General features: G+C 34.9%; 1 protein-coding gene across 1 annotated transcript; it reads left to right on the top strand.

Annotated features, from left to right (window-relative positions):
- Positions 1-516: 516 nt before the first annotated feature.
- On the top strand, positions 517-7,029 carry pcdh20 (protocadherin 20). Its single transcript, XM_088603146.1, has 2 exons — positions 517-672; positions 1,205-7,029. Exons 1-2 carry the CDS (start codon positions 631-633, stop codon positions 3,827-3,829), a joined length of 2,667 nt encoding a protein of 888 aa, XP_088459272.1. The 5' UTR covers positions 517-630; the 3' UTR covers positions 3,830-7,029.
- Positions 7,030-12,439: the final 5,410 nt, after the last annotated feature.

The following is a 12,439-nucleotide window of genomic DNA, read 5'->3' as shown; positions in this document are numbered from 1 at the left end:
TTGCCACATTAGTGACTATGTACTTACTAGCTGGATTTAAGATTATCCTTCTTATAAACAGAATGTGCATTTATAACTAAGAACAGGATGTACTTATTTACCTAGAAAGGGTTGTGGCAGTATGAGAAGAGGTACCCCACCATGTGGTTGCAGTTAATAGCTTGGCTTCCTTCAAGAAATGACTGGATGAAATCCTTGGATCAATTAGTTACCAAAAGTGCCAGGCAAACCAAATTCCTCCTGTTTCTTGTGACCTTTCCTACATTCTTATGTTCTTAACTATTTGAAGAATATGTAATATATGTATTCTGTATACCACTACATTAATATACTCAGTATACAATATACTATATATGATATGCTGATTATTTCTTTTTGCATAAAACTGTTCAGCAAATATAGGGTAAAAGAACCAACAGTTTGAGCTTTAGGGTGTTCTAGCCAATTGGTTGCTTTTCTGAACTAATTTGCATAGTGGAGGAGTGTCTAGAATTGTGCAGCAGATGAATGACTAAAGTCAGCACGCAAAGAAATCAGAAGAAGTCTGACCACACCAACAAATAAAATGCATAAGTGGTGGTAGTTTGTTTCTTAATTTTTATTATCCTGGGGAATCTGAGATAAGAAGAAATGTTCAGCAAAATCACCTTCAGCCTTACTATAATATTGCAGGTAAGTGTTTAAAGGTTAAAATGGGAATTCAAGAGACTGCTTAAATTTTAAAACCATCACAAAAAAATATTGTTTTTAAAGATCTGTATTTTTTAGAATTTGTCCTTAAGTATTGTGTAATACAACAACATTGTAACAATTGTTTCATTGTTTACAGCAACATAATCTAATGATAAAAACATGTTATGAATGTGTATCTGTACACGTGTAATAGGTAAAGGATGTTGAATTCTATGTATCTAATGCATTCTTTGCATAATTAAAAATTGCATTGGATTAAAACTGTTTATTTAAAAGATTAAATTCTAAATCTAAACTAACACACACTTTTTAACTTTGTTGTAACTTTTAATCATTTACTAGTAGATTTAGCTCACTGAGAGTGTTTACTTAATGCAGTTCTCATCCTGACATTAATGTCCTTATCCTACTTATTACACCACTATAAGCTTATTACATAATATAAGGAAATGAAACCTGCATATCTGAATACATTTTAACTTTTTCTGTTATTCCTATGATTCATTTGCAGGGATTTTGCATTCTTCTGCTTTTCCTCAGACCTCTCCCCTGCTTTTCAACTTACAGCAAAGCAAAAGAAATCATCTATAAAATAAATGAAGGATTACCGAGAGGAACACTAATAGGGGCCATTGGAGCAGATTTAAAGTTGGATTTCTCAGTTGATCCCCCTCTTTCATTCAGTCTGGCGTTAAAGAAGATCAGTGGTCAGTATGTGAACCTGAATAACACCACAGGAGAACTGCACACATCTGCCAACAAAATTGACAGGGAGGCTCTCTGTCCTGAAAAGTTTGGAAACCACGATTGCACTATATCTCTAGATATTATCATTTTGCCCCAGCAATATTTCCAGCTAGTGAAAGTTAAAATTGTCATTAAGGATATCAATGACAATGCTCCAAGATTCCCTTCTGATGAAATCCACGTTTTTGTTCCAGAAAATGCACAGATCAACTCAAGATTTGCAATTGAGCACTCTGCTGTTGACCCTGACATTGGAGTTCATGGAGTACAGACATACTGGTTAGTTAATGATTATGGAGTTTTTACATTAGATGTGGAAGAAAATGAAAATGGTGAACTGACACCCTTCTTGATTATAACTGGCTCCCTTGACAGAGAAACCAAGAATGAATATGTCACCAATATCATAGCTGAGGATGGAGGTATTCCACAGCTTTTAGGCACAGCTACCCTCAAAATAATTATAACAGATGTCAATGATAATTGCCCAATATTTACTGAATCTCACATTAATGTCACTTTGCATGGAAATTCCACCAAAGGAGCACATGTAACACAAGTTCATGCCTTTGATCCAGATTTGGATTCAAATGCCCAGATAACATATGTCTATAGTGAAAGAGTCCCAAGAGACACAACGGCATTATTTAGTCTGGATAAAAGTACAGGAGCTATTAAACTCGCAGGTAAAATTGTTGGAAACACAGGTATTTTTCATAAACTAACTATACTTGCGAATGGGCCAGGTTGTATACCAACAGTGGCAGTAGTGATAGTGCATATCATTAAAGTGTTCTTCAGTCCACCAGCTGTTATACCACGTTATATTGCTACTGAAAAAGATGGAACTGTATACCTAAAGGAATCAGAGCCTCCTTCCACCCCAATTGCATTTTTCACTTTACAAAATCCAGATCAAAAGCAAAAGGCACACTGCTATTTGGAGGCTGATGGCCCTTTCAGATTATCACCTTACAAATTGTTCACAAATGAGTATCTGCTAGAGACTACAGAGCCCTTGGACTATGAGGAAAAACAAGAATATCAACTGACTGTAGCTGCCAATAATTCACAAGATGTTGTTCTAAAAATCCTGATTAAAGTACAAGTTATAGATGAGAATGACAACTCCCCTGTTTTTCAGCAGCATCTAGTTGATTTGACAATTGAAGAAAACAATGCCCCCAACACTTTCCTGACAAAACTGCATGCAACAGATGAGGACAGTGGAAGCAGAGGAGATGTATTTTATCTACTAGGATCCGACGCCCCTTCCATCTTCACTCTGGATAAAGTTACTGGAGTTCTCATGGTCTCCACATCACTTGACCGAGAAGAAAAAGAAAAGTACCGGTTTACAGTTAAAGCAGTGGATTGTGGTTCACCTCAGAAGGAAACAACAGCTAATGTCATCATCACAGTGCTAGATAAAAATGACAACAGTCCTCGGTTCATCAACAAAGATTTCAGTTTCTTTGTCCCTGAAAATTTTCCAGGATATGGAGAAATTGGAGTAATCTCTGTCACTGATGCTGATTCAGGAAAGAATGGTTGGGTTGCATTATCTATTTTCAATGGCAGTGACATTTTTGTTATAGACACTGGGAAAGGAGCTCTGAGAGCTAAAGTACCATTGGACAGAGAACACAAGAGTTCATACTTTTTATGGATAGAGGCAGTAGACGGAGGGGACCCGGCCCTTTCTTGCATCACCATGGTCACCATTTTACTTCTGGATGTCAATGACAATCCCCCTTTGGTTTTGTTTCCTCAGTCTAATGTATCCTATATGCTTGTGCTGCCCACAACCCTTCCAGGAACATCCATAACTGAAGTCTATGCAGTGGACAGAGACACTGGAATGAATGCCGTGATAGCCTACAGCATCATTGGCCGACGGGGCCCACGACCTGAATCATTTAGGATTGATCCAAGCACAGGTAACATTACTTTGCAGGAAGCATTGATGAAGAATGATTATGGCCTTTACAGGCTGCTTGTCAAAGTCAGCGATCAAGGCCTGCCAGAGCCTCTTCACTCCACTGTAATGGTTAATTTATTTGTTAATGAGACAGTAAGCAATGAGACCTACATACAGAGTTTATTGACTAAAGAACCTGAAATCAAAATAGAAGAAAGGCCTCCAGAAAAACTGACAGAGCTTGGAGAAAAGGAGATAGAGAATTTCCGCTGTCTGCCTGTCGTAATTGCTCTATCAGCAGCATGTCTGGTACTGCTATCTGTAGTAATTGTATTAGTTGCAAATATGTGCTTAAAGAAATGGAAAAGGCATAAAAAGAAAGAAAAGACAACAGTAAAAATGAATGCAAAAACTAATTCTTTCTTGGACATGACAGAAAGGAAGCTAATGGAGGCATCTAATATATGACATTGAAATCTGTTTACAGATATATGGACAATATTTGTGGGTAATATTAATTTAATGTGTGAAGAATACTTAATTTATTAGACAAATAATATATAAATATTTTGTAAATACTATTTTATAATTTTGTAACATGGACAGTGTTTTATAAGTATGTACACAGCCGAAGAATAAAGACATCCACAGGCATTGCTTAAAACCATGGTTTCTTTAAGATGTCTGTGTGGATGGTCAGATCCTTACTTGGAAATTTGATAGAAAATGATTAAATAAAATATAAGACTTTCATTTTGCCATAAACAGAGACAGAACAATGTTGTTCTACATAGTTGTCACTGAAATTATTTTTTTACAAAAAACAATGAACATTTTTCCTAATAAAACTACTCAGGATTTTTTTCTACTTTATTGGAAGGAAGGCAGCTGTCATTAAGTAATGTTTTACTTGTCAAGGAATCAATGCAGTTTGAGTTGAGATAATGCTAAAAATGTCCCTCCATTTGTTTCTGTATGTTGTTCCTTTATTCTTATAAGAGCCTATTAAAAATGTTTTGTTTTTTTTAGCCAGATGATTAGTGTATTGAATATTCCATATCAATGGATTCAATGGTAATTGATTATGCAATGCTGTTTTTAAATTTAACTGTAGGTCTTTCGTTGATAAACTATCTATGAATTATATATAAATTGTACGTATAATGCACTGTTCAACTTTCCCACGGTAATTCTGCATGTAAATATTATCCTTGCGTTTTAAAACGTCTATTAGACACTTCTGGCACACAAGATCAGTCTTACTCTTACTGATGTTTTTGTGTCTGTTTTGTACTGTGTTTTATCACAGTCCTATTATACCTACATTAAGTCTTCTTCCTTCTTATGTGTATTGCATCTACAATGCTGTTCTTCAAATGCAAATCACCCTCCTCAGGTATTTTGTATTATTTTCCTACCTTTTTCCAAATGAGATGAGGAATGTAAATTTCAAGTGTTTATGAATTCTAGTGGTCATTTTTCTTTTTTCTGCTGAAAATGCTACTGCAGGCAGGAATTCACATGCTTAATTTTCAAGATTAGAGTTACAGTGTATACAACATTTTAATATGATTGAGTGTTATGATAGTTTGTGATAATTGTTTCCTCCACATATATGAATTTTCACCTGAGTCTATAAGGTTAACACATGTAAATAAATTTCACTAATAAAGTGTTTTTTTACACATTTTACAGATCTCTTGTGTTATGCCAAAACTTTTAACAATGTAGTAAAGTGATTTATATTCCTTGAAAATCTTAATAATTATAGTAACTGTTCAATTAAATCAAGAAAGATCAAATCTTTTAGATAAACATTTCAGTACTTTTGTTGCTACAGTAGTGTTCTAGTAGTTATGAATGAGTATTGCAGGATTTAAAGCAAAATAAACTTTTTACACAAAATGCTTACAAATTGTATGTGTGTAAAATCCAAATTAATAGTCTTCCCAGGACATGAGTCTTAATTTGAAAGCTTATACTGTATGTCACACACTAACAACAGATTACAGAAATACCTCAGTATGCTGATAGAGTTTCTGTTTCTTTCTACTTTATGTTTCAACATTCCTCTGGTCATTTACATTCCTTCATTTATTCACTGTTAAAGACTTGTTTTTTTTTAAGAAATAAAAAACCCGGAAGTCTAGCAGCCTTTTAAGTTCCAGCGTACTGCACTTGATAGCTGAAACTTCCTGGTCATGCTTTTCCTGAAGCATTCAGAATTATCTAATTTACTTCAAATCCATCTTTCACATATCCAGGTATTCCTATATATCTCAGGATCTCATTAACTGTAACAAAGTGACTACCCTCTTAAACTTTATAGACTATTTTGAGTGAATCAAGTTGTGCCTGGTGTTTGAAAGCCAGAGTACTAGATAAAAATTAGAGTGTTGAATACTGTTAAGGACTTTAATAAATACTTTAACAAATACTTGCACCTCAGCATAAAAGTATATTTGAAAAACTAAGTATTATATTTGTTTTGTACTTACTGTAGATTATGCCATAACTAAATCACATTTAGTCCATGAGATGGACCTCAAAATACCTTAAGACTATGGTATTTCATAACACTGAATTATGAAAAATGAAAACAAAGTAATCAGTACCTTGATCCAAGAGGAATAAAAAAAAACCTTTTGGCAAATGTTAACATTTCTTTGTCATGTGGATATACCATACAGTATGTGGCACATCCGCAAGAGTAGTTAGATTTCGAAAGCAAAATCTTAATGTTCTTAAGGCATTTTCAAATAGCAGTACTGGACTCTTCCCAAAGTTAATTTGTTTAAAAATGGGATACATGCTTTTTATTGGGTTTTTTTAATGAAATAAAGATCAGGCATTTAAATAATTTGATAGCAATCCTCTCAATTTACAGTTAGGGTGGTATAGTAGGTAACTAAAAGCCCATTCAAACTGTGGAACCAGCTTTTTCATCATAACGTGCTGTACACTGAGAAGACTCAGATCAGGTGTCCTTCTGTGTAACTCATATCCTTGTTTCTAACTTGCAAATATTCCTGTGCATCTCCAGAGAATTACAACAATTCCATTACAGGGAGGCTGGTATTGAACTTCTAACCCAACCCACAATTTAAACCTAAAACTCTTCCTCCTCCTGTAAACTTTGTTCCAAATCTGTCACACACTAGACTCACCTGTTCAACCAGAATTATTTCACAGTGCTGAAACACTGTCATTGAATTTCTTAAATCCTTTTTCGTTTCAAAATAAATAATTGTATGAGATATTCTACAATCACCTTGTAAATGATCATTAGACTCTTTTAAATTATATCATAATTATATGCTGTCAAAAGAGAAAATGTTTAACATATCCTTCTTGTGTGTTTTGTGTCTTTTTATCTGTTTCAATTTTCGATTGTATCGTAATTTTTTGCCATTTTTCATTTATGCTTTGTCATGGCACTGGGTATTATGATGTGCTGGATACCAATGACCATAGCACATATAAATAGGCCTATCATTTGATAATTTATAAATATATGGTAGAAATGGAGAGAACCTTAAAATGTTATAAGGGTCTACTAGTCACCCAAACTACGATGTCCTCATTTCTTTGTCTACTGTTGTAGGAGAAACATTTGGTTTGAAATGCATATTTCATACTGTATGCATTAAAAGTTATTCATTAAGAAAGATTTGGAATATCAAATATATTAGTTAAACATTATTATAGTGTTTGATTCCAAGTAGGTTAAGATACATTTATAACATAAACCAAATTCACAAATCTAGGAAATACCTTTGTTTTGGATATTTCTATATAATGTTTATGTCAACATTAAATGGAATATACTTCTAAAAAAGTCAGTTTGTTAAAATGTTTATTCTTCATTATACTGAATCTCAATCTAAAATTAAATTAAAGGTCTAATTTTTTAAGACAAAATTAAAGAGATTAAGGCATTCTTTGCCATTCGTCAACTTAAATTTTGACATTTCTATGGAAAACCCATCACTGTTATGTTTTATTTTATTAAACAAATTTACTCCACTTTAATATCACATTTAATTAACATGATTACATTTATACACCTGAAGAAGGCTCCACGGCCGAAACGTTGCGCTTTCTTTCTTCTTTTTTTCAGCATGGGATAAACCTATTACTTGTTCCTTTGCAGCCTACGCATGCTGACACAGCTACCCACCTTTATTACATTTATACCACTTTAACTTATTTAAAGTGGTATTTATTACTTTTCAACTTAAAGTGGTATTTATTACTGTTATAAAATAAATAACGAATCTAATCGGAAATAAATTAATCAGTTTACTATAAAAATCAATTTAAATTGCACATTTTTTCTTCCACGTATTGTGGAATACTGAGGCAAAATGTAAACTCTTTGTCTTTTGGGGCTCTTGATGGTACAAAATTCTTAAATACACAGAACAAACACTAAAGCGCTGCATTTAAACCTTATAGCAGCTGTGTTTCACCTACCATTTCTGCACTTTTCTTCACTTACCATGGTGTTAATTAATCATTCAGTTTTCACACATGGATTTCAGATTTGGTGATCTGTTCATCTATTACTGGCACTTGCGAAAGTTCATTTAGGCCCAAAATAAACAGTAATACTACCGGTTGGTCATAAGGTTTAATTACATATTTGTTACATTGATGAAGTGTATCTGTCACAAAGAATAACAAACATTGATTTTGATTTATACAACTAATTTTGTCTTAAACAATGACTTGGTATGTCTAGAGTTCTGAAAATTGTAGAAATGTCCTTGTAAATTTGAATTTTGCATAACTGAGTAAATCTAGGTATATTCACTCACTTGCAGTATTTAAAATATAGGTACTCAAAAACAAACACTGTCTTGTAACAAGGTGTTCCTGAAAATCCTTCCCAATTAAAACTTGTATTTAAATCATGGTAAAATAATTAATCCAAAATCTTTTGTTAACATGATGCACACTACTGACATGTGCTCATTTTCATACTATTTCATACAATTTCATATGGTCATGGTGATGTTAAGTGGCCCAGTGGAAAACAATGCTAAGACAGTATAGTAAGATAGCAAGTACAGTATAACAAAATGCTGAATGAACTAAAACTACGTTTTTAGCATGAGGGATATATGTTGTGTAGCAAACTTTCAAAATATGACCATGCGTAATGTAAACTACTGACCTGTTCTGACTGACCAATGTTTTTTTCAGGTGGCATTAGTATTACAAATAATACAAAACAAAAAATCTTCTTATAGTTTAATCAAATGTAATTGTTGTAAAAACACAAAAAACATGTCAATATTCTCTCTTTATGTGAAATTTCAGTAATTAGGTACATTGTACTTCAGCATTGTCAGAGCAAATGCAGAAACATAACAGTCATGCAAGTTGTTTTTACATGAACACAACAAGTGGAAATTAGATATTAGGCTCTCTTTCTTACTTACTTTTACTCATTGGTTATAATGTCTCTGTCTGTCTCTAACCAGGAATCCTTCTAGCTTACTTTGAAGCTGTGATCAGCAATTTTATTAGAGTATCGTGCACAATATCCCCATGTTCTTAATTGGAGTCTGAACTTTCCATAACCCTTTTCTACTCAAGCACATGACCATAAAAACAAAATAACCTTCTACACACTTCAATGCCTGAGTCCCTTTGTCACTTGAAAGGTTTCTGAATTAAAAAAATGTAGGTGATGGCATATATTCTCTCTCAACATTCTTTTCATAGCATCTGCAAACCAAATTTATTTTAAAAAACAACCCAGGACTCTCCTTAAGTAAGCCCATTTTATATTATAAAGACTGCGACTTGGATGCTTATTTGCAGTTTTTGTAGTGAAGTAAATACAATCTGATAGCAGGCCAAAGCTTTCTGGAAAGTAGTGTATCTGAAATTACATTAAATTATTAATAGTGTAGACAGCAAGTAATTACTATCACTCATGGACTGATCACATTTCTAGATTGCCTTTATTGTTCTGCCCATGCCTTGAATACAAACAAATACAAGCCTAATAAAGAAACAGATTGGGTTACATAGGTCTGAAAATGTGATTAGCTCTGTGACCTGGTTATGATACAAATACACTTCATCTCTTTTCTTGTCTCCTTCTTAATAATGCAGTTTTACATTATTTGCTTTACAAAAATCTCAGTCTTTGATCTATTTATTCATTCAAGACTGTGATCTAATAAAAAGAATTGAATCTCATGCTTTGATCTCCCACAGATTACATTACTGTTTTGTTACCTCCTTCCAGCAGTTCTCCAATACGTGCTTTGGTATGGTAACACTACTATGTGTTCGAAAAGATCTTTTTGTTTTTAACTTTATATTTTAAAAAATCCAACATCCCTAATGAAATGAAGACAACTCCCTGGTTTAATTTCATTTTTGAAACACCCTTACGCATCCCCATCTATGAATTGGCTTCATTACTCTGCTCTCCTCCCCACTGATAGCTGATGTGTAGTGAGCGTTCTGGCGCACTTTGGCTGCCATCATCCAGGTGTATGCTGCACATTGGTGGTGGTGGAGGGGGGTCCCCATTACATGTAAAGTGCTTTGAGCGGAGTGTCCAGAAAAGCGCTATATAAGTGTAAGCAATTATTAATAGCAATTATAAATTATACATACTGACCTGTATAACAATAGTCCAAATCGTGTTTTTTTCCCCCGCTACTTTGCGAGGTTACAGTACTTGACTGAGATATTGTGAAAAGCTCAAACATCGAAGTTACATCTCTCTGTTTAGCAAGGATTTGCTGCTGGGCAGAGTTGGGTATTCTAACTTTACTAAATAATCTCACTACCTGCTTGGAACCTGTTTAAGCACTACCTGCTTGGAACCTGTTTGAACCATAAGCAAACCTTATGAACTTAGTGATACACTAGTCACAGAAGGAGACTTATAATCTGTCCATGTCATAAGATAGTTCTAGCATTTTATGTGCGTTTAATCTTGTAGAACATCATAGTCCCTAGCAGTGGCCTGTTCCCTTCCTCCTTCTCCTTCACCTCCTTCATGCTTCATCAGCAGCATGGCCATGGATGCCGATGCTACCTTCTAGCACCTTGAGGAAATATAACATGTGTGCCTAACATTTTGCAAAGGCAGGTGACCATGACAGTGATAAAGAGCTGCCTGCCTGTTTTCTTCTGATGCTCGCTGCCAAAAACTCTGGTCCTAGGGAGCCATAGAGGCGGCAGAGAGACTGGTCCAATCCTTGCCAACTCACTCCAAGCTAGTGGGGGAGATCTGCTTTAGTGGATTCAACTTATACTGGGAGGTGTTGTACTTTGGGAAGGTGGCAGGGGTCCATTGATGGGATCCAGAGACTGTGGCTGGACAACAGGGTTAGATGCAACAGAGTCAATACAGTATTCTCATAGACCTGGATGGAGAAGGAAAAAAGCACATGGCCATTCAAATCTCCACACCACACCCAAGAGCAACTTTAGATATTTATAGCTTTTAATGAGGTGGCTGGCCAAGATAAAGAGTTGAGAGTCTGAGAATATGGGATCTGCAGTATAATTGAGGTACTGAAACAACAAGGCAATTTCAAAATGGCAGCCAAAAACGAGAAAAATTAGTACTCTGAAAATGGGCACATTAACACACGATGCAAAAAATGGGAAATTCCTTAGGGACTTACAGTACGCCTTTTGAGCAAGTTGCCGCATAAGGGCTCGTCAGCCTGGATTAGTTGGAGAAACACACCCAAGTGAATTGTAAAAATGATTTTTATAGTCTTATAGTTATATATTTTATAGTTTATTTAATAATTTTAGTTTCAATTTGATGTGCTAAAATGTTCTTTTAAGATCTGTATATCAATCTTCTTCTTCTTCTTCTTCTTCTTCTTCTTCTTTTTCACAGCCTTAGTCCCAGACTGTCCTGGGGACAGCTGCTTTGGTTGCTCTTCTCCATTTGTCTCTGTCGAGCACATCTTCCTCACTCACTTCACATACCTCCATATCTTTTCTCACACAATCTATCCATCTCTTTCTAGGCCTGCCTCTTCCTCTGTTACCTTCCACCTCAAATTCCATTACCCTCTTTGTTACTTCCTCAACGTCCCTCCTCATGATATGTCCATACCACCGTAACCTCGCCTCTCGCATCTTCTCAACCACATCCACCACCCTACATCGTCTACGGATTTCTTCATTTCTGATCTTATCCTTCATTGAAATCTGCAGAATCCATCTCAACATCCTCATTTCAGTTCTTCTCATCAAGTTCTCTTCCCTCTTTCCAACTGCCAAGCATTCAGCTCCATATAGTAGTACAGGTCTAATCACAGTCTTGTACATTTTGCACTTTAACTTTCTGGGAATTTTCCTGTCACAGATTATTCCAGTTATTTCTCTCCACTTGTTCCATCCAGCTTTCACTCTTTGTTTTACTGCCTCCAGTGTTTCTCCTCCCTTTACCAGTTTTGATCCAAGGTATTTAAAGTCATCAACTTGTTTCAGTTTTCCTCCATTTGTCTCCTCAACATTGGTCATAGTATCTCCTCTTCTCTCCATTACCATTATTTCAGATTTTTCTGCATTCATTTTCAGTCCACCCTTTTCCAGACTCCTCTGCCATTTGAACACTTTCTCCTGTAGTTCTACTTCTGAGTCTGCCATCAGTGCCACATCATCAGCAAAGATGAGTTCCCAAGGCACTTCTGTTCTTACCTCCTCTGTCAGTGTGTCAATAATGTTTATGAAAAGGAAAGGACTTAGTGCTGATCCTTGGTGTACTCCAACTGTGATTTCAAACTCTTTTGTCTCTCCCTGTTGTGTTATCATCTTCGTAGTTGCATCTCTATAGGTTGCTTGAACTAACTTCACCATGCTTTCTGGTACTCCTTTCTTCCTCAAGCACCAATACACCACCTCTCTGGGCAATAAGATATATATATCAATAAGATATATAAATGAAATACAGCAGTAGGGCATCTGCTAAATTATACTAAAATAATCATGCAAGAATAACATATTTTATCTTAACTTATAGTATATTTTTAATTTATGTTTTCTGAATGTTTTAATATTTTGTCTAAAAATTCAGTTTTA

Source organism: Lepisosteus platostomus, chromosome 2 (assembly GCF_059453375.1).
Source record: "Lepisosteus platostomus isolate fLepPlt1 chromosome 2, fLepPlt1.hap1, whole genome shotgun sequence".
NCBI lineage: Eukaryota > Metazoa > Chordata > Actinopteri > Semionotiformes > Lepisosteidae > Lepisosteus > Lepisosteus platostomus.
The sequence above is the reverse complement of the archived record's forward strand: the minus strand, read 5'-3'. Positions and strand labels throughout refer to the sequence as shown.